A 21,755-nucleotide genomic window follows, 5' to 3' on the forward strand; every position below is an offset into this window, starting at 1 on the left:
TAACATCCCACTGAGTTTAAGAAAGCAGTGACACATAATGGCAGCCTGACAGGTACATTGGGAGACCAGAAAAAGTCAATTGTCCAAATCCATACCTGTGGTAAGTGAGCATAATCCCCATTGGACAAAACGGAAAGAGGTGATTGGGTCTAATCATCTTTATTGTAAGCAATGTGTCCAACAAAATGGCTTAATTACCAGCTCAGTTGCACTTCTCAGTCATTGATGTTTGGATTTAATATTTTTATAGTAACAGTTGCCCCGAAATTTCCTATTGCAATTCTTGCATGAAAAGCTTGTGATTTACCACCAGATTCCACCCTTCCAAATATCCACTTAACTTGTGGAAGCCACAGATTAAATCAGATTGGTCTGTTCTGTCCTGTTAAAATGACACTTGTGATTTCTCTAGCGTCAACCCGCTCGTTGTGAAACTGCACAGCATTATCACTGATGAGGCATTTGAGTTTTACTGTAGCCAGTGCCACAAACAAATCAACCGCCTTGAGGATCTTTCTGCTCGCCTGAATGATCTTGAAATGAATAGGTAATTGATTTAGTGCGTGGCATTCTAAGTGTTTGAACGACATTCTCCAGAAGGGGAGACTCTCATTGTCATCCTCACTTGCCAAGTTACTTTGCTTGATTTCTTCATTCAAAAAGGACCATTTTAAATAGATGGAGAAGTTGATGTAAGAGAGCCATCAGGCCTCTCCAGGTCTTAAAGGTTTACCCTGTGACTTTATGGAAATCTTTATAGAAGCTAAGTAGAAGTCTCTTTAATCCAAAATATGGAGTGAAAAAAAGATATTGACAATGGGAATCTTTCATTCTATTCTAATCAGTTTCTTTGCATGTACTGTTGGTTGAGTGTTAAATGAATGCAGTACTTGATTACCATGCTCTGTGTAGTAAGACTTCTTAACACTAAACTGAAGTCTTAAGTTTGACATGTGCACTATTTGCATCACTGGGAGAAATGGCTAGATAGCAACTTTGATTAAAAACATTAATTTTGAGTAGCCAGCTAAGTTGGCTGCGGGTGTTTTGCAAGCAACTAGTTCAGAAATACCAAGATGCTCTAGAACCACCGGTTCAAATCCTGGCTGGGATAACTCAACCCTTCATTCTTCCACAGTAAATAACTTGAATTCTGGGTGGTTCTTTTGGCAGAGACACTAAAAATGGAAGTCTTTTCTGTTCCAGGTGGCCACTAAAATTTCCATGGTACATGATATCCAAATAGGAATTTGTTTTAAGGTCTTTGGCCAACATCCTCAGATCAGTGTAAGATAGCTGTCTCCCTGCTTAATGTCCCGCAATCCCATATCACTGATTGGGCAAGCATATAGGTCATCAAGCACTGTGAGAACCTTCAGGAGGAAAGTTACTCTACCAGCTTATAGTTTATTTGTTATGTAGACTATACACATGGGGTTTGATTTTTACGTTCAAGCTGTTGTTTACAAATCAATCTGTTGGATAGGAGGACTGAAGAAACTAATGTTATTAGTGAATATTGATTTATCCAAACTGCCTCCCTCCCGTCCCTTCCTGAAGCCTAACTTTTGTCATGTCACAATCCCCAATTGCTGCCATTGATTTTTCCTTTGTAAGGGACAGCGTGGAATTAGAGGGTTCAGAGCTATGTAAAATGGGAAGTGAATCAGAAAATGGGCATTTGGACTGAATTACATCGCCAGGGCTGTGAAAAATGTCATGCCCTGTGTGATGTAGCTAAGCCGACCTAAGCCCCAGTGTAGACACCACTAAGTTGATGGAAGAATTCTTTCATCAATCTAGCTACTGCCTCTCAGAAGTGGTTTTACTACAGTGGCAGAAGTAGTAAGCATCTAGACTACAGCTGCGCTGCTATAGCATTTCTAATGTAGACATACACAAGCTAAAAAGAACTGCTCTGAATTCTTATGACAAACAGCTGCATCAATTGTTACAGCTTTCAAAGGACTCAAAGCATCAGCCTGAATGCCTTCCTTTATCTCCAGTTATGCAATCGATGAATGAAGATGCTAGATTTTCCTTGATGTGCTGACAGCCTCATTTTTACCCACATTATGAGCTTCTCAAGTAGGTGTGATGGAGGAATTCCAAGGCCAGCCCAAATTCTTGTTAATTAAGGAGGGATTTTCTAAGTATCCCAAGAGAATTGAGCCCCTAATCCCAGTATATTTCAGTCGGAATTGTGGTCCTTACTCCCTCAGGCTTCTCTGAAAATCTCAGCCTCACTGGTTTAAATACATTGTGTTTTAAAACTGATTTAAGTTAAAGAGCTGCAACTTTCTCATGTAGCCACACCCTCTGACTGACCAGGAGTGCTCTGTGAGGCAGAACTGACTTACCCCAAACACCATTTTGTGATTCTGTGCTATCAGCCCTATAGGAAACCTGAGAAATTACAGATAATAGTTTAAAAATTGTTCTCTGGAGCTGCAAAATGCTATTGGGCATGACGAAACAAGAGAAGGAGGAAGTGATAACACAATGAGTGTGACAAAGGAGGATGCCGGTACTGAGAGAGCTAAGCATTCAGACTAGAATGTGAATAGAGGCAGTGCTTAAGAAGGGTAACAGCTATTTTAAAATTTGGCAGACAAACGTAAGTAGCGCATTGAAGAGCACAGATTAGCAAGAGGAAGTAGACCTCCAACTTACTTAATAACTCTTGACTAGTTCAGAGATATATAAAAGAGGTTGCAACAACCAACCTCTGCAAAATAATAGCTGTCTCTAAACTGAGGGCAGCTCATCATGGAAGATTAATCATGTTCTGCCCAGCAAGGAGACAGAATACATACATTGTACTACATGAAGTGTAAGCTGGTCACCCAACTGGAGAAGCAGTTGGACCCAAGTGCCAGCCAACCCCTTGAAGGAAGATCAGGAAGTCGGAAGTTCAGTGAATCTCTCTATTGTTGGTATCTTGTGAAGAGTCGGTGAGTAGAGTAATGGTGAAAGAATCAGAAATGGGCTGATGAAAAATGACGACAAGAATACAAAGTAATAGGATCCTCAAGAATATCTCCTGCTTTGGAAAGGTACCTCATTCTAGCTGATTACGAGGAGTGGACCTCTACGAAGGCAGAGAAGTACAAAGAGCAGGCAGAGGACACAGTAGATCAAAAGAGACTAGTGATAAGTGACATTGGTTGGTGATTTGGTGTAAGTGGTGTCACCCATGTAGTCTGTGAATGGGGCTTGGGGGCTGGGGGTGTCACAGGGCTGCCTTCGTGGAGCACAAATTAAAGATTGCCTTGCCTGTTCATGAGTTTTGTTTATATCAGTAGTAATGATGCAGCCAACAGCTCATTGGACAGAAACCCACGTAGTGTCCTGGGCTGAGATCTGGTAGACATGACTGCACAGGAACAAAAGAGTAATGAAATATCATAGACAAAAAGTTAGACTAAATAATTTGCCTTGTATCTTGCCCTGGAGGCAGCCAAACTCTGGCCGTGTTGGCCCATCAAGGGGAAAGATCTCCAAAGAAGAGAGCACTCTTCTGAGAGAACTGAATCCACACAATAAACAGCAAGAACATCCCAGCTGGTATTACACGCTGTGACAGAATAGAGTCTGCAAGATCCTCTTTCAGGCAATGGCCTTGGACCACTGATGGCTTTGAAGGTGATTACCAACACCTTGCACCCAGAAGAAAACAAGGAGCCAAAATATCTAAAACAGCCAAAATGTCTAGCAACAGGAGCAGTATTGCAAAATCATAGATCTTTTTTTCAGCAATGCTTTCCCTGATCGCAGGAAATCCTTCAAAGGAGCAGTCGCAATTCTGTGAAATAAACAGCAAAAACACCCCCAAACCCTGTCTAAAATGTACCCAGGATTCCATTGTCAGATGTGTGTGTCTGCCGCCAAGCTGCAACTGCTTCTATCCAACCATTGCAATAGATAGATGCACCTCCCATGCCAGGTGGCTTCTCAGGCCTGGGATCCAAAGATGCCCGGATACACTTTTGATCAACCATTTATGAAGAAAAACATATTAATCTCCCTCAGATACAAGTGACATGCATTGATTTTATTTATTTTTCTTCACAAGTTCTGGAGAAGCAGTATCTATCCATCAAAGAGGGGAAGCAGGTTTGCAGAATCCTTGAAATCTCGCCAAAAGTGATTCCTTCACTCAATAGGAATGTCAAAAGTTCACTGTCAAAACCATGATTAGGAAACCGGTTAGCTTGAAAAGCATGGTCAGCCAGTGCTTCCCAGAAACTATTCAAGGGTTGATTTGGTTCACGCTATTTTTAGTTCCTCCTTCTAAGGCAGGGGTGGGCAAACTTTTTTGGGCCGAGGGCCACATTTGGGTGGGGAAATTGTATGCAGGGCCAAGGCAGGAGGTGGGGGTGTGGTGTGCAGGAATGGGCACAGGGCAAGGGATTGGGGCAGAGGAGGGGTGCGGGGTGTATGAGGGGGCTCAGGGAACGGGGTTGGGGTGCATGAGGGGTGTGGGGTGCATGAGGGGGCTCAGGGCAGGGGTGCAGGAGGGGTGCGGGGTGTGGCAGGGGGCTCAGGGCAGGGGGTTGGAGTGCAGGAGGGGTGTGGGATGCAGCAGGCGGCTCAGGGCAGGGGGTTGGAGTGCACGGGGTACAGCAGGGGGCTCAGGGCAGGGGGTTGGGGTGTGAGGTGCAGGGAGTTGGGGAAGCGGGGTGCAGGCTCCAGCCTGGCACCACTTACCTAAAGCGGCTCTGGGGTGGCAGCAGCGCGCCCTGGGGCTGGGCTCTGCACCGCGCTGGGAAGGAGCCGGAACCATGTCCCCATGTGGCCCTGGGGTGGGGGCCACTGGGCTCCACGCACTGCCCTTGTTACGCCTCCAGGTACCTCCCCTGAAGCTCCCATTGGCTGCAGTTCCCCATTCCTGGCCAATGGGAGCTCCGGGGGGTGGTGCCTGGAGGCAAGGGCAATGCATGGAGCCCTCTGCCCGCCCTCCCCCCCACCCCGGGATGTGGTGCCGGCCGCTTCGGAGAGCAGCGCGGGGCCTGCGGCACCACGGGAGGCAATCCTGCGGGCCGGATCCAAAACCCTGATGGGCTGGATCCGGCCTGCGGGCCATAGTTTACCCACCCCTGTTCTAAGGGGTAATATAAGCATTTCACCTTTAGGAGTCACTGATCTACATTTTATGTCCATTGCCTTTCCTCTCTGCTCAGCCAATCATTCATTTTAAGTTTCTGGATCTTGAAGTGTGACTCCCACCAATATCTTATTTTGAGAATTTTTTTCGGAACTCCCCATGTTTTGGGGGGGAAAAGAACATTTACTTTTTCCCTAATTTAGTGATACTATAGCAACAATAAAATAAATAAAACTGGCCCAGTTACTTACTCCTCGCATGTGAACATATAGATGCAGATCTATTTATTTCTATTTTTCTTTCTCTTTTACATTTTTAAATTAGGAGAAAGTGGAGGAATGAACGTTCCATTGTTTTGATGATACCGAGCTTGACTAATTAAGTAGATCTTTTATCTTTTCTAAAAATGTCAGAAGATGTTGGAAAGTGAGAAGGGGGAATAGATTTGCAAGAAAAGTTAAATTTTTGAATGAGCGACTCAGACCCTCCCTCTCTGGGAAGGAGTTTCCTCTGTAGCCTTCCCCCTGCCTGAAAGGAGAGGGAGGTATTTAGCAGGTCTATATGATTTGAGGGAAGAGAGCTGGTCTATTGGCTTTGAGCTGTTTCACAAAAGGATGGTGGGTGGTGCTGGCTTACTCAGTGCTTGGGACAGCAAGTCACTCTGGCCAGTTGAGGAGAATAAATGGCAAAAAATTTAAACCTCTACCAGTTTCTGGAAAATACCTAATTATAAATGCTCCATATCATCTGCAACGTCTCATTAACTATAGTAGTTCCCTGTACATGGAGATACCATGTTGCAAACGTCAAACTTTAGAAATTGAGAACCTCTCTTCTCAAACAGTCACGTTGCTCTGGGCGGGAGCAAGGTTCTGTTAGATTTTAATCCATCTCCTTTCCCTTGAGACCATCTCTGTTTGTGCAGTGGTAGACACTGGAGTGCCCCAGTTTATCCTCTTGCAAGTTTCCGTGTGATCATGGTTTTGAAGAATCCGGTTGCGGAGGGAAGTTAAAGCCATTATTTCCCAACCTTGGGACAAGGGGCGTGAATAAAGGAGAAAGAGAGAAGATTCTGGAGGAAGCTGATTTTTTATGCAACCACGTGATTACAGTAGCATACAAAAATAGATGTAAAAAAATTTGAGGCACAATATGCAGTAACTAGTTCTAATTTTGGTTGCATGTTAGTAAACTTCAAAGAGGAAAAAATAGATAAATCATGACTTAAAATGACGTGAAGTGGCAAATCGCAAGTGGCTGATGTGAAGAAAGTATTAATCTGTTACGTTGTAAGCAAAGACGTCCTGTGATCAGGTGCTTTTCATCATCATAGGTGAGCTATGCACTGAGAGAGGGTCGCTACATCAGGACATTAAAGCGGTGCATCATGATGTTGATGTTATGTCCTTATAGCATGTGCTGGGATAGCATGCTAAGTATTTAAAAAGAAAATACAATTCCGTAAGAGGGGACACTGTTAGCTGCTGCTAAGTATAGCTTATGAATGCACCTATTTTTAGTACTTGAAACATGATCTTGCTTAAAATCCAGTCTTCCTGATTTTAGATGCAAATACAGCTGCATATGAGGGAGGGAGAGAAGAAAAGGTCAAACAAATCAACCCCCAAAATCTGGGGAAGTCCCTGTCTGAAATACAAGCAGCCAGCCAGTCGTATATCAGCCTGTGTTGCTATGTCCGATGTCAAACACAATTCAGTAAAATTATAATTGTTTGGAGTTAATGAGCTACAGAGGATAGTTCATTGGGCTGTTTGCTTTTTAATTATTATTTTTTGCTCTCCGTACTTGTGATTCTAGTGCAGTAGTCCTGCTTGTATTTGTAGCAGGATATTTCAGTGTTTTCTTTCAGAGATGGGCTCATTGTCTGCACAAGCTGCAGGTGGATCGAGTATATTTCAGGCTACTGTCCATTTGTAACGGGTCTGAGTCCCACCAAGCTCAATTCTATTATTAGCACTTTTCCTAGGGTCTGCTTTCAGGACTGGAATCAACGAGTCAAAAAAGAGAGCCCTTTGTTGGATCCATGGAAATTTCTGCAGCAATGACGAGTGCTGTATGTTCCAATTCATCATGACATGTCATGTCATTACATGTGTGCAAATTTGGCTTTACCTGGATTTTTACATGGAGATTTCCTCTGAGAAGCTGAGTAATGCATGCCTCATGCGTGTGCTGTGCTGTGCTGTGGTGTTAATTGTAGGATATGCCCCCTGTCACTGTTGCTTAGTTTGTTTCCTGTTTCCCCTTGCTCTTCACTCTCAGTTTTCCTGACTCTGTTTTCCTGTTTTTGTTCATTCCCACAGTCCCAATAAGAGACTCTCAAGCAAGAAGGTAGCAAGGTATGCTGATACTTTTTATTATCATTTTGGTGTCCTTAAGGAATGTGCTTGCGTAGGTTGTCACACGTACAGTGGGCTTACAGCTATCTACGTAGATGTGCAACATTTTCCTTTGAGAGAAATGTACAGTACGTTTTCTGCAATGTGTACTGGACAGCAATTTTAATTCACATTCTAGATTTTTAAAGGTTTTTTTTTTAAATAATTAAAAAGATATTTTCCGAACGCATTCACCTCTGGAGACTGACTTAAATGTGACTTCTCCTAGGTTGTCCTCCCAGACCCCCCCGTCTGTGGATGCCCAGAGAGTGAGAGTCTGCAGGAGACTTTGCCCATTTTGAAAACTCCTAGTTACTGATGTACGTGCTTTTCTGTATCATCAGTATCACTACCCTGGGGAGTTGAGTGAGCCCTTGCCCAGTCAGCTGAGTAGATGCATCAAGTCAGAAATTAAGCCTTTGCCACGCCACTAAAATGCCAGTCCACACAGACAGATTCATTGTTTCTGTTTTGCTTCTGCCATATTTCGAGTTATGTGCTCCTCCCTTTTGACTTCATGGATGTCATGAGAGTTACTCCTCATCTCTTCCACACTTTGTTTCATGGACTCCTTAGGAATTCTTAAACATAGGGGCAGAGCTACTCCCCCCAGCTGTGGCTTTATATTATTGCATATGTTTCCTGTGGTACTGTATAGGGACTCTCTTAGGGCTTGCCTACATGCGGAAATTTACCTCTCTAGTTATACAGGTATAACGGTAGTGATATAATTATGCTGATAAATTTCCCCATCTAGACAAGCCCCTTGTCTCTGATTCTTGCAATGATCTATTAAAGGAAGCACTATGACTGGGCTGTTGCTTTATTTTCACAAGGGATTTAGGTTCCCAATAATGGGGGATGGGAGGAAGCAGTTTATTCTGGACATAATGCTTTTCCTCACTGTCACATGAGAGTGCAGGCATTCAAATTTTCCCCCAAAGTTTATCTTGTTTTCAAGAATCCTCTGGAACGCTGAAGGGCCAGGATCTGCTTGATAATTCTTTAAGGATCCCTGCCTCTCCAGCGGAGTTGTATGAGGAAATTTGTAACAACTAGCTAATGAAGCTATGAGACCTTCTCCCTGTATAACAAAAGGGCAGACACCACATTTGCTCTGAAATTCTCTCAGAAGCAAGATCATTGAGTCTCCGTAGCATTTTGTCAGTTTCGTATCTCTTCCTTGAGGGGGTTGGTTTTAATACTTCTTTCCATGGTGTTTCTTTTCTATAGCTGAAGGAAACAGTTTTGTCCTAGCTGTACAAACGTGTGTGTGTGTGTGTGTTCGTTCTCTGGCATAATCTTTACTGACACCCCTCTCTAGGATTTTTGAAAATCTAATTTGAGACTCAAATACATTGTTCCCTGATACTCTGAGAGAGGATTTAAGGGAGAGGAAGGTTTTGGTATTTCTGCTGTTCTTACATGCACTCTTTTGTTTCCAGGTCTCTCTAGTTTCACGTCTGTTGGGATGTTTGGGAAACATGGGCTGGTCTTTTGAACAGTCTGTGTGATGATTTGGCACTCTCTAGAAATGTGTACTCTCTGATCCCAGGAGTCTGTTTACTTAGCGGCATTCCTGAGTGGGTCAGTTGAGCTCTGGAACAAATTCCAAGAAATCTTCACTCCCCGTGAATCTCTTGGGTTTGGAATCAAGGGAAGGGCTGGAGATTAGGTCTAAATCAGGCTTATCCCAGGGAAGCAGTTTCTCTGCCCTGCTTTCAGCAGCTCAGGAGTTCTTTGGAAATATTTTCCAGCTGTTTTCCCAAATTGTTTCTTTTTAATTTTTCCTGTAACCAGCAAACGTTTCCAGACTCGGTTCTTTCTCGCTGATGAGGAAATATGTCTTGAGTATTACATTTCATGGTTCCCATACTCTCACTTTCAAGTTATTTGTTCGAAAGTTTTTTGCTTCTTAGTGGTTTTAAGCTAGCAGGCAAATTTCCAGGCTTCCTATTTTAGACTAGTCTTTATAATTTGACCTTGTGTGATTCCAGAGGTTCTGAACACTCTCTCACTCAATTAAGTTGTTTCTCTTCCATCTGCTTCAGATACCATCAGGGAGTTTTAATTTAAGATTAAGTTGCTCCCTCACCATCCTCTGATTCTTGTTTGTTCTCATGTGATATTTTAAAGTTTTGGAGTACTAGATCCAAGATCACAATTCTAGGTATTTTCATACCTAGAAATTTAGCTGGAGTCAGAGTCACAAATTCAGAGGTTCTCTGCTTAAGCAAACTGACCTCTTCCTGGGAAGTTATTCTTCCATGTGCTACTTGTTGAGCTCTCATTAAGAGCATAAAGTCGTTCAGTGATATTGTGATGCTTTTAAAAAAACCACAACTCGTCTTGATTCTGACTGGATGCATACACCTTCCTGATGGGGCCAGAGCAGAATAACTTTCGGATGGAAATGGGGCTGTAGTTCATAAACCCCAAATTTCTTCAGTAGGAGAGATCCTTTCTCTCTATGGTCAATAACTATTTTATAATCATTCTGCCTGGTTTGCATGTTTGCTTGACATCTTACTGACACTGTCATCCAACACTGAGGCGTTTTCCAAGGATGTGTCCCAGACCTTTAGTTCAAAATATTAAATGTTTTTGTAGAAAGCAGTAGGTAAAAAAGCAGAGCTGACCTATCTTAAAACTCTAAGAGGATCCATTCTGTGCCTTCTTTCTGAATAGTAGTCAGCATACTGAAGGGCCAGTTGTCAGTACTTAAAGACCAAATTAAGAATTAGGCTGCTACTTGCTTAAAGAAGATTGTCTTCAGGGATTCAGATTAGCTCTGTTTGCTTTTAACTCCCTTGGATCAGCAGAAGTGACCAAAGGAACCATCATCATCTTTTGTGACTGGGAGCCTTATCAAGAAATGGTTTTTAATTTTGAGAATGCTCAATACTTTGTGACTATTTAAGTAGCTAGAATCCATTGATATACTACCCCTCCATCATAATGCTCTGGTCCAGGGCCAAGGGAGGGGCTGTGTTCCTGCCCCCCCTTTGTTGTGACCTGCCAAGTTCAGATTCTCAAAAGTGGGGGTATGGTCCCCCTTGCTTAAGAGTTGAGGAGGTAATGGCCCTTTGCTCCTCCCATTCCCCTTCCGCCCATCTCCAGCACCTATGCTGCTAACAGTGTATTAATCATAATGTTTGGGGACACAAGCCATAATATACCCATGTTACTAACTGGTTACAGACTCATTTAAAAGCTCCAGAGAGAGAGCCAGTAGAACCATAGTCCGTGTATGCTCAGCTCTCTCTATATCTATAGTTCTTGATGTAAGTCCTGTGTTTAATTATTCAAGGTTGTAAAAATAATTCTGCTTTCCCCCTTCCCACCCCCACTAAGATGGAATACTGCACTCAGCTCCTGTAGAACACGTCATTACGTTACAGGGTGAATGTCTAGACTGATTCTGAACAGTGTCCTTTGAAAGAAAACAAAAACCCAAATGTTACAAGCCATGGTTAATGATTTACTAGTCTCCCACTTGGGGAGCTGAAGTTGAGTGTGTATTTCACAACAAGCTCAATTCACTCCCCATTCCTTTCTGGCTTTATCTCTGGGGAGAGCAGAGTACTTTTAGTCCTGCTGCTCTGGAATATAAGTATTAAGTTCAAAACAAAATGAAGTGGGGAAAGTAAACTCTTATCTTTCCATATTCCAAAGAGCAAGAATAAGAGGTGATAGCACCAACTTCCAACACTACTTGTCTGTTTCCCCTCTGACAGCCAGGTGCTGTTCACTAAAAGTCACAAACATAGTGAAGATTCCTGTCCCATAGTTTGGCAGTACCGAGGTGTTGTGGGGTGCTGACTCTTGTTGACTTGTCAGAGCCTCATTTGGTGAAAGCGAGACCTGCTACTCGATAGAATCACTGTTTTGCCAGGCCAGCCTCCTGGTTTCATCATCTTTACCTACTGTCACCCAAAAGAGAGCAATGTCCTAATGTCTCCTGCAGGAGAAGGGGTGGGGAGTTGAGAGGAATTGTATAAGAAATGATACTTTGCCTTCTGCAATGTTCTCTCTAATGGTCATCTTGCTTTGGGTTGGGTTGGTCTGTCTCGGATATAGGCATTTACATCAGACGGGCACCCTGACTGTGGATGCTATGGAAGAACCTTTCCGTGACCACATGGAATGTGCAGATGAGGACATCACTGACAAGGTATGAATGCTATTGCAGCTGCCTCTGAAGTTTTAATGGAGGCATAGCATCTGAGTGTCCTACTAAGCTTATCTTTGACGTCGAGCGGTTTTCCTTTGGGCGGGCGGAGCACATGTTCCTAGTGGTTAAACCAAGGGAACAGGATACCCAGGTTCTGTTCCTGGCTCTGTCTTTTGATGCACTGGGTGCTTTTGGGCAAGGCATTTCTTTGTGCATCAGCCTACTCATTAATGAAAAGGGTAGCCGAGTACCTATTCCTGCATGGAGTAAATAATGGTTTACCGTGCTTTGAGATCCTAGGACAGAAGTTGCTGGGGAAATGCAAGGTGTTAATTACTTGCTATTATTGAATGCTGGCTGACACTGGGTAGCTAACTACTGGGGACAGGTGGTTAACTCAAAGCATTCTGTACTGACTTGGGGGTTGTGATTTGACAAAATGATCAGAAAAGGCATAGAGTGTTCCTGTGTTCGGGTTGGGAGGTCAAATTCCAATCTTTTCTGTGGGTGTTAAGCTGTAGCTGGAGCTGCACAGCTTGTGCTGAAGATTGCTTCATGGTAAATGGCTTGTGGCTCCTCCTGCCCCACTACGGTTTACTAAACAATGCTCTGTGTTCCATAGCCTCTTGCAGTACTGGCAGGGGGAAGAGGTCTGTCCCTCTGTCTCAGGCTATGTCTACACTACAGTCTATGTCAGATTCCCTTATGTCGCTTGGCGTGTCAATAAACCACCCCCCGTGAGTGACCTCAGTGACGCTGACACACACGGTCGTGTGCACAGTACTGTGTCAGCAGGAGAGCTGCTCCTGCCAACACAGCTTCTAATGCTCACGGAGCTGGTTTTTATGCTCTCCCGTCGTCAGAGAGCATCTCCCCAGGTGCACTGCAATGGTGTGGCTGCATCGATACCGCTGTGCTGCTGCCGTGCTGTACGTATAGACATGGCCTTAGTCTGAATGACTGATGTCACTGACACGGGTGGTAAGAGATACAATATTTGCATACACTGTATTTGCAGTTGGTCATTATAACCATTCATAGAGCAATATTAATACGGAGAAATATATTGTAAATCAACTTATTTTGTAATTGTTTCATAATGCTATATACACGGCTGTCTAATGCTGTTCTTCCTAGGAAGCAAAGCTATTTGACTTGAAACAGGGACTTCCTGTCTTTCACTCATGCCTGTTCTGCTCAGAATTTGTCCTGCAGCGAGGCTATAAATGCTGGCTTTGTGACATCTCTATTTAGTTCCACGTTAACTTACTGGGGAGTTTATGGGCAAAGGATCATGTGGCAGGAGGAGGAGAAACTGCATTTGGGAAAGGAAAGCTTTACTCAAACATCGGTAGCTAAAAATAGCCGAGGGAATATGGAAAACTCCAAGCCAAAAGTGAATTGTGCTTTGTATAAATGTTTGCCCCAATGTGAAAATACCTCTTTAAAACTGCTTAATTCTGACATCCTGAATAGGAAGACATGTGGAGTTGTGGGTATGACAGAGAAATAAATATATATGTATACATATACACATTACTTGTCCATTTGACAGCACTTTAGTACAATAATTTATAGAATTGTATCATTTATACTGTCTCTTTACAGGCCAAAATTTTCACACCTAGATGTCTGAAATTCAGCTCCTGTTTCAAAGTGCCCTGGCTTTGAGGTGCTGAACTCCTGCAGCTCCCCTTTACCTCAGTGGGATTTGTGAGTGCTCAGCATTTCTGGCCACTCTGAGCCCAAATATAGATTTAGTAGCCTTACGTCAGGCACCCAGGTTTGAAACATTTGGCTAGAGTATTGTCAGGGTTTGGTTTATACCCCAGATTCATGGACTTAGTATAGATTTGTTCATCATTTGTCCTTCACTCTAAAGTAACATGTAAAATTCATTTTTAGGCATATCCAATAAAAGAATCAGTTGTGACTTGTTTTGTTGTTGTTCTTATCTCAATAATCATGACTTTAGTTTTTACACAAATAGATAGTTTGTCCTTAGGAAAGTATTCCCACCTCCTGCTTGTTTATCAAATGCAGTGACAATTCTCAGCCCTCTTCACTGCAGCTGTAGGGATGGTGTCGCAACATTGAGTGCCGCAGTCTGACAGAGTGCTTGAAAGGTCTGAAGAACACATTGCGGATAGCATATGTAACGTTGCTTTTTTAATAAGGCTGAGAGCAGAGCAGGGAGCAATGTAACTCGGGGGGGAGGAAAGGGAATAATTCTAAATTAACATTCAGACCCCTAAAATGCAGATTTTTATAACCAAAGGAAAGTTATAATGTATCCAGCTTGTTTCGTGCAACGCTGCAGGAGTGTCTCTTAAAAGGACACCATCAAAGTGAAATCTAGTCAATGTTTAAAAGGAACTTAAGGTAGTTTCTGGTTGTGAACCAGCCCTTGAGTCCCCTTTCTAATATCTGTGGCTTGGCAATAGTCTATTCCTTTTTCCTTGTCTCTCTCCATCTGTGAAAAGGACAAAAGGGACATTTTGTCCCTTTTAGGTAGCATGAGACATATTCTCAGCTGGTATACGCTGTCACAGTTCCATTGGAGCTATGGCAATTTCCACCAGCTGAGGATCTGGCTCGATAGATCCACATGTTCAAAAACTTAATGAAGATGACCACTGAAGTGGCCTTTCTCCTCAAAGGAGAAACGCCAGTGAAGCATTTGGCCCTGTATTAGTATTATGGAACACTTCTAAAATTTAGGAGCTAAATTCTAGCAAAGTGCAAATTGTGTTTTTAAAAATCTGTGAGACACACCAAGATGGAATGCCTACTTGTAAATTTCTTGAATGAGAATGAGGTTACCTCCTAGATCATGGCACATTTCAGCAGTTATAGGTGAGACATGATGAAGCACAGAACATACATGATATTCTCAAAGTCAAGCAAGATACAGTTCAAGTTAGAGGCAACCAATTGAATGTCTTCAGTTATTACTTCAATTGTTGCATTTGAGTTTTGTCAGTGCTATCATTTGGCCTGCACTTCTAAGAAAGAGAAATAAAGCTGAAAGAACCTATTGGTAACTGAATCCTCTCTCTTGCTTGCACAGGTCATCTTCCTGGAGAAGAGGGTAACAGAGCTGGAAAAGGACACAGCTGCAAATGGAGAGCAGCACAGTCGGTTAAAGCAGGAAAACCTGCAGCTGGTGCACAGGTGAGGGCATTTGGCTTGTCACAGGAGCAAACATATCCTCATGAGGCGTTTCTAAGGGCTTGTCTGCACTGTGTACTAGAGGGGTGTGAATTCTCACACACACAAACGTATTGCACACGAAGTGACCTTCATAGACCCTGCTGGCATCCCCTACAGGTCCCTGTTTCATCATTAGTGTGCACTAGGGGACTTCTACTTAGTGCACTTTGCAATTCACACCCCTTGAGCCTGCATTGCTGCACCAAGTAGGAAAGCCCTTAATGTATTTTAGAATTGATCTCTTTTCTCTGCTCCCTGTGTGAATTAGTGAGCACATGTGTACATAGGATACGCACACGCAACTCTCTCTAAGGTTATTGTCTGTAAATAAAAGGCAGCTGTTCTCAGAACTCCCTCTGTTGGGTTAAGTGTGTGATGAAAGCACGCCAATGGAAAAGAAGTCAACAGAAAGATAAAGAAGAGACTATTAAATCTTAGCAAATCTGCCCTCCCTAACTGATCTAAATTCCATCCCTGTCAAAAGCCAGCAGGCATCCAAACTGCTGCCTTCGCAAAAGGCCACCTCTGCTTCATTTTCCATGCCTCACCTGTTCAATTTCTGTGCCACTGACTAGCTGCTGGGAATTCAGGTAATCTGCAGATTGGCAGGTCTGAGTCTCTGATCTTCTGGTAACAATGCCAGCTTTATGCTCTGATAGTTCTAAATAATCTCTCCAGTTACACATAACCTAATCAGTCCTTTTTTGTTGTTGGTTGTTGTTGTGGGTCCAGTGCCTAGAGCAATGGGGCCCTGATCCTTCACTGGGGCCCCTGGCTGCTGCTACATTACAAATAATTAGCAATAATATTGAGCATTGTTATTTGGGAAGGGAAAGTTACTGTTTTTTCCGCTCTGGCCTTTCATTTAATCCCCTGCATTTTAATGGGAGCTAAAGAAGTTCTATACTGTGTCTCTGACTCCGCCCTCCTCCCCCTGAAATGCCCCTATTGCTTTTGGATTTTGGGACAAGTGTAAATCTGCAAATTTTATTTAACCCCTGGGATTTTTAATCTCGGGGGTTCCTATTCTCCAGGGGTGTTTATGCTCCTCAGATAAAGCCATTAGGAGTTTATCTACAGGACTATAAGGTTAAGTAGTATGTGTGTCATGGACAACAGTGATTCAAGTAAAGGTTTCCGTAAGCCCTGATAAACTTCACAGTAACAAGATGTTTTCCCTAATACACACAACTCCCCCTTGAGTGCTCTAATCACTTAGTCCAGAAGGGTTAATTATTTTTATCCAAATAAAGGGCTTAGGTAACAAGTTGATGAGTTAGAAAACATGTCCCTCTATCAGAGGTTCGCACCTCATGCTTTTGTCCTGTGTTTTTACAAGCTCTATAACAAAACAATATCCCAGGAAAGTGTAGCTTCCCAGCTGCTGATGTTGAAGATGGTTCATAATGCACTGCTTTGGGAAGCAGAAGCAACTTTACAGTAATGTAATCAAAGGTCATAAAATGGCAGCCACTCATGCACTATTTATTCACCTGCTTCCAAGGACAGGTTTGAGTGAGTAGATTAGCAACAAACATCTGTCCACTGCTTGAATGTCTTCTGAGACTTGTGTGCTCCATTGAGAACCATGTGACATTAAAAATGTTTGCCAGTTATGGATGTGGCCTGGAAAAATAACCCTCCACGCTCCACTTGTGATTTGAGAATTTAGAGGGAAATGGTCACTTTCTTTAGGTCCTAGATTTGATTTAACTTAAAATTATTATAAGATCCTACAAGTCTTGCAAATCCCAACATCTATTAAACCCCCTCTCTGTCTTGTATTATAATATTTCTCTGCAACAATTAAATAATCATTATGTAGGCCCTGCTTAATTTATTGGCAACATGCAGACAGCCAAATGTTGTATTCCTAGAGCTATACAATTATCACTGATGCTGGTGCCCAAAGGAATTACCCATAAGTGGCGTGTGAATTTCATACTCCACTACAAACCCAGGTGAAAAGGAAGATAATTAATTAATTGGAGTAATTAGCCTCAGTAGCTTATTCTGTGCAGTACCCTGACTCTGCTACCCACTAAGACACAAGTTTTAAGAAAATCTTTTACTTTGTTTTCTTCTCAATCCTCTCTTCTTTCCTCCTTTTGGTTAGTTTTAATGTGACCACTGAGGCTTGTAGAAACTTGTGATAAGATACCAGTATCCATTGCCCGGGTTTCCAGTGATTTAAATCCCAAATAGGCAATGGCTTCCAAGCGGTTCAGCATCACAGAGTGTTCAAGGATTGGGTGGTTGTGAGGATGTGCTACCTGCTTTCTCCCAGGTGCCTGTAAGTGTCTTGCAGGTGCCTGTTCTTTGTCTTGTACAGATGCTGCTCCTTTTATGTTGATCTTCAAACTCCATGGTGGCTTCTACTGGCTTTGCAATAGGGGGAGGAGGGTAAAAAGAAAGGAGGACATCCCACTCCATAAAATATCCAAATGTCAGTAGGACAGCTGTGTAATGTCAGACTTGGCTAAACCCCTTCTTTCCTTTTCTCCAAAGAGCTAATGCCCTGGAGGAACAGCTGAAGGAACAAGAGTTGAAAGCAGATGAGACACTCCTGGAGGAAATCAGAAAACAAAGAGAGCTCCTGACCAGGATGGAGAGAGAGAAGAGTATTGAGATTGAGAATCTGCAAGCCAGGTTGGTATAGCCACCATATCCTCCACATGGTGAAGCTTTGGGGGTGTATCGCTAATCAGTGACAACTAGAAGACAATGGGGGGTGAGTTTCCAAAATAAACTACAGCCATGGCTATGCTGCCTCCCATAAAGCTTGCCCCCATGTCTTTCTAAACCCTGGTTTTGACTACCTCCTTCCTCTGTAACTTTGTCCCAAAGTAGTAAATTAACCCACCTCTTCAGGAGTAATGGTCTCAAGTTGCAGTGGGGGAGGTTTAGGTTGGATATTAGGAAAAACTTTTTCACTAGGAAGGTGGTGAAACACTGGAATGCATTACCTAGGGAGGTGGTGGAATCTCCTTCTTTAGAAGTTTTTGCGGTCAGGCTTGACAAAGCCCTGGCTGGGATCATTTAGTTGGGGATTGGTCCTGCTTTGAGCAGGGGGTTGGACTAGATCTCCTGAGGTCCCTTCCAACCCTGATATTCTATGATTCAGATCAGTGACACTTGTCTCCAGCCAGAGAGAACTTTCCATTTGGATCCATTAGTTCATGCATGCTCCCTCTTGATCTGCCCTTAACGGTGTGAATAAAGAGGGTGTCCACTTGAACCTCCGGCCCGTTGGCATGACTAGTCCCTGGAGCTCAGTTTGACATTGTCACACGAGTCGGCTTCACAAAGACATGCAAAGTATCTGCTCTGCTCCTAGGGAAGTCAATGGAAGTTCTGCCTTTGACTTCAACAGGCATGAGCTCAAGGCGAGGACTACAGCTTTCCTCCGCCTGAATAGCCCCGAGTGGGAAGAGCAGTTACAGAAGCATCTGAGCAGTGTTTGGTTGTTCTAGAAGGAACAGAGCAACAGCACTGTCTGGGGCTGTCCCAGAGGAATAGTAACAGCAGCATGGGGAGATCTGAGCTGAAAAACCAGCTTAAGTAACAAACACCCTTGCTCCTAGTGACTGATCTCATCAGGCAGTAACCAGCTTGTAGGCTTCCCCACACCCTCAGGCTGGCTTCCTGGGCAGAGCCAACCTTTCCTGGGCGAGGGGTGTCTTCTCTCTGGCTGGGTGGTTTTCACTAGGGATTCAGCAAATGCAGAATGTTCCATTCTTGCTCAGTCCTAACTGGCCATGATTGACAAGAAAGGACCAGGAAGATAATATGGGAGGAAGAATACCCATGTGAATTTGAGAGATCTGAACCTGGAGCACTAGGTGAGGCCATCTCTGGATTCCTCCTGGTTGCTGTGTGCCAATCCCTGGTACTTGGCCTCTGAGGTAAAAATACAAAGAGGAGAGGCATCAAAAATGGGGGGAAATAATTGGAATGCAAAGAGCCTGTGCTCAGATAAAAAGTTTCACCCTTTGGTGCCCAGAGCTGGGATTTGCTACTGTGGGGCAATGAAGGTAGTCAGTGCTGAGCCTGAAGGATGGCCTGGTCCCTTGCGGGTGGGATATCAGTCACAGCAGGCAAAAATTGGGCAGAGGACTTCAAATGACTCCAGCTCAGTCTTGGTAGATGTCTCTTCCTTCCCCGTGATTGCTGGTGAGAAGGAGTGGGGCGGACAAAGGCAGAGTCCATCCTCAGTCCTACATCCACGCTCCATTCCTCACTAATGTGCTCTTATTACTTTTTGCTGCTTGCATGACTTTCTCCGGTCTCAGGGCTCTGGTAGCAGAGTTTCTAAGTTTGTTCATTCATTGCCACAGACTGCAGCAGCTGGAGGACGAGAACAGCGAGCTGAGATCCTGCGTCCCTTGTCTGAAAGCCAGTATCGAGAGGCTGGAGGAGGTGAGGGGAGAGCCTTCTCACCTAGAAAGATACTTCAGGCTCATACTTTGGTGTGTTTGAAAACAGGCTGAGGGATCTGTTCTGTGCCAGAGATTCCTTAGCGGTGAAGCGTGAATGTGCATCTCTGCATGGGACGTGGCATTAATTATGCCACTGTGACTCAGCACCCTGGCCCACTGCTGGCTTTCCTGAGTATATCATACTTTAGCATCTCTGCAGTGCACATTCCAACTTGCCTCGAGTTAACCTGTCAGTGTATTAGTCACTGACACCTGTGTTCTGCCCAGCTTCAAAGGCAGTGTAGCCCATGCAGAATGAGAGTACGCTGTGGTTTTCCCTCCGAATCAGGAATTTTGGCCAAGGCTAAGTGCCAGTTGCAAACAGCAGAGATGGAATGGTTTGCACAAAAGACCTGTATGCGTCCCAAGTTATGTGTAACAAGTAAGGCAAACAAGCAAGGAGCCGTTTCCTCCTCTAGTCCTACCCTAAATAGAAACCAGGGCCTTGGCTCGGCAGTAGTGCTATAGATATTGACTGAGTCACTGTGTTTGTTGCTGTGAAATCTGTAGGCCCAGGACCAACCTCTCTGAGGCAATGCAGTCCTATATGTACTTCAGCAGTAATCCTGTCAGCTGCCCATAGAACCTCATACAGGCAAACAAGCAAGGCTGCTATTTTTGGTTGCCTTATGTATGGTACCTGTATCAATGTCTTCGCTGTTTATGAATGAAATTCTGCCCTCTTGTGGCAAGTTGTGGGGAAGGTCATTTCCAGCTTGGGTGCTGCTGACTGAAAACATAATGCAGGACGGCGGTGGAACCTTCTTGTAGGGAAGCTTTACCCACAAACTTGGCAGTGCACACAGGTTCACACTAACAGGTTAGACACTCTCCCGCTGCAGTTCACTGAAATGATTGTCAGCTTTCCTCCTGTGTCACAATACCCAGGTTCCATTGTGTGTGTAACTGAGAAGGGGATGTCACAGGAGACTTTATCACCATTGAATTTTTTAATTGTCAGTTTTAGCAGAGGACACATTTTTACACTAACTTGTGTGAGTGCGGAAAGGGGTGTGTGTAATGGAGTATGGATGTATTGTGTTGGTGTGTAATATAATAGGTATGTATTAAATTTATTTTAATTTCTAACTTTTATTTGCCAATATATAAGGTTCCCTGAAGAAATCAGATTTGATCTAGGTACCTAAATGATGGATTCATGGGCCTAAAATTTGGCCCCCAAGTTTTTCGTAGCTTCATAAACTTCAAGGCCAGAGGGACTATGCTGATCATCTAGTCCAGGGATAGTCAGTAGGTGGACTGTGGCCCAAATCCAGACCGCCAGATGCTTTGAATGGATACTGAAATCTTTTTATTTACCTATTATCATTATTGTTGTTGGTTTTGTGTAACTCTTTCTGGAGTCTGGACCTTGACTTTACCTTGACCAAGAAATTTGGACCTTAACAAAAAACAATTGACTACCCTGATCTACTCTGAGGTCTGCATAAAACAAGCTGTAGAACTCCACCCAGTGATTCCTCTATTGAGATCTTGTTTATAAAGTATATTGAGATTTTCCTGGGAGGAAAGATGCTATATAAAGAATATAATTTAGTAACACACAATAACAACATTCCCACGTTTCAAACAGCAACACTAGATCTGAGAGAAAGGGTGTAAATTGTGAGAGTTCTTAGGTGCATTCAGCCACCTGAGACGTGTTTATTCTTGACTGTCCTCTCCTCATCACATGGTGTTGCTCATCTCTATTTTAGCTTAAATTAGCGTTAATGTGGCTAATGAGCAGTAACAGATGCAATTAGCTCTCCATGGAGGATGCAACCCCCTGCTGATAAACTGGATGTCTCCTTTGTTTTTGTTTGAAACATCGATTTCCTGATTGTTGTTAATATTATTTCACATTGACAAAGCACCTTTCATCACAGAAAATATCGATGCATGTTACAAACTAGTAACACATTTGGCAAAGATGAGTGTCTGCTCCGAATCAAGTGACTGAATTTTCGCTGGGGGCTGTTGGCGCTCAGCACTCCTGAAACCTGGGTCACGTCTCCAGGCATATAACGTGAAGCACTGACCCTTTTTTTTTTCTTTTCTTTTTTTTTTTTTTGGACAATTTTGGCATATATAAAAATAGGTGACTCCAGCAATCACCGTTAAACTTGGAACCAAGTTAGAACTTACAAGCAGCACATGACACACTGGGGAGAGGGGCTGATCCTATGGGGAAAATTAGCAGCATAAAGAAACCTCGTCACTCACAGGGCTCTGGTCACAATTAAATAACGAGTTTTACGTGGTTTTAAACTTTGAACAAATTCAGTTGACTGTCCTGTTCAACCATTGAGCCAAGGTGGAGAATAGTAAAAGGGTTCTTCTGAAAATCCATGGGTATAGTTCAGTTTTAGATACTAATTTAC

General features: G+C 43.4%; 1 protein-coding gene across 3 annotated transcripts in view; it reads left to right on the forward strand.

Moving 5' to 3' along the window:
• RAB11FIP3 (RAB11 family interacting protein 3) overlaps positions 1 to 21,755 on the forward strand; it is a 167,501-nt gene that overhangs the window by 141,114 nt on the left and 4,632 nt on the right. For 2 of the 3 annotated variants that reach the window (XM_077828351.1, XM_077828353.1), the window contains 6 exons: positions 413 to 547; positions 7,432 to 7,467; positions 11,587 to 11,680; positions 14,751 to 14,854; positions 17,402 to 17,542; positions 19,231 to 19,312. In XM_077828351.1, the coding sequence (XP_077684477.1) occupies positions 413 to 547; positions 7,432 to 7,467; positions 11,587 to 11,680; positions 14,751 to 14,854; positions 17,402 to 17,542; positions 19,231 to 19,312 (592 nt within the window). The remainder of the gene's footprint in view (positions 1 to 412; positions 548 to 7,431; positions 7,468 to 11,586; positions 11,681 to 14,750; positions 14,855 to 17,401; positions 17,543 to 19,230; positions 19,313 to 21,755) is intronic. The other variant, XM_077828352.1, reaches the window with a different exon arrangement.

The sequence above is a fragment of the Eretmochelys imbricata genome, chromosome 10 (genome assembly GCF_965152235.1).
Source record: "Eretmochelys imbricata isolate rEreImb1 chromosome 10, rEreImb1.hap1, whole genome shotgun sequence".
Lineage (NCBI taxonomy): Eukaryota > Metazoa > Chordata > Testudines > Cheloniidae > Eretmochelys > Eretmochelys imbricata.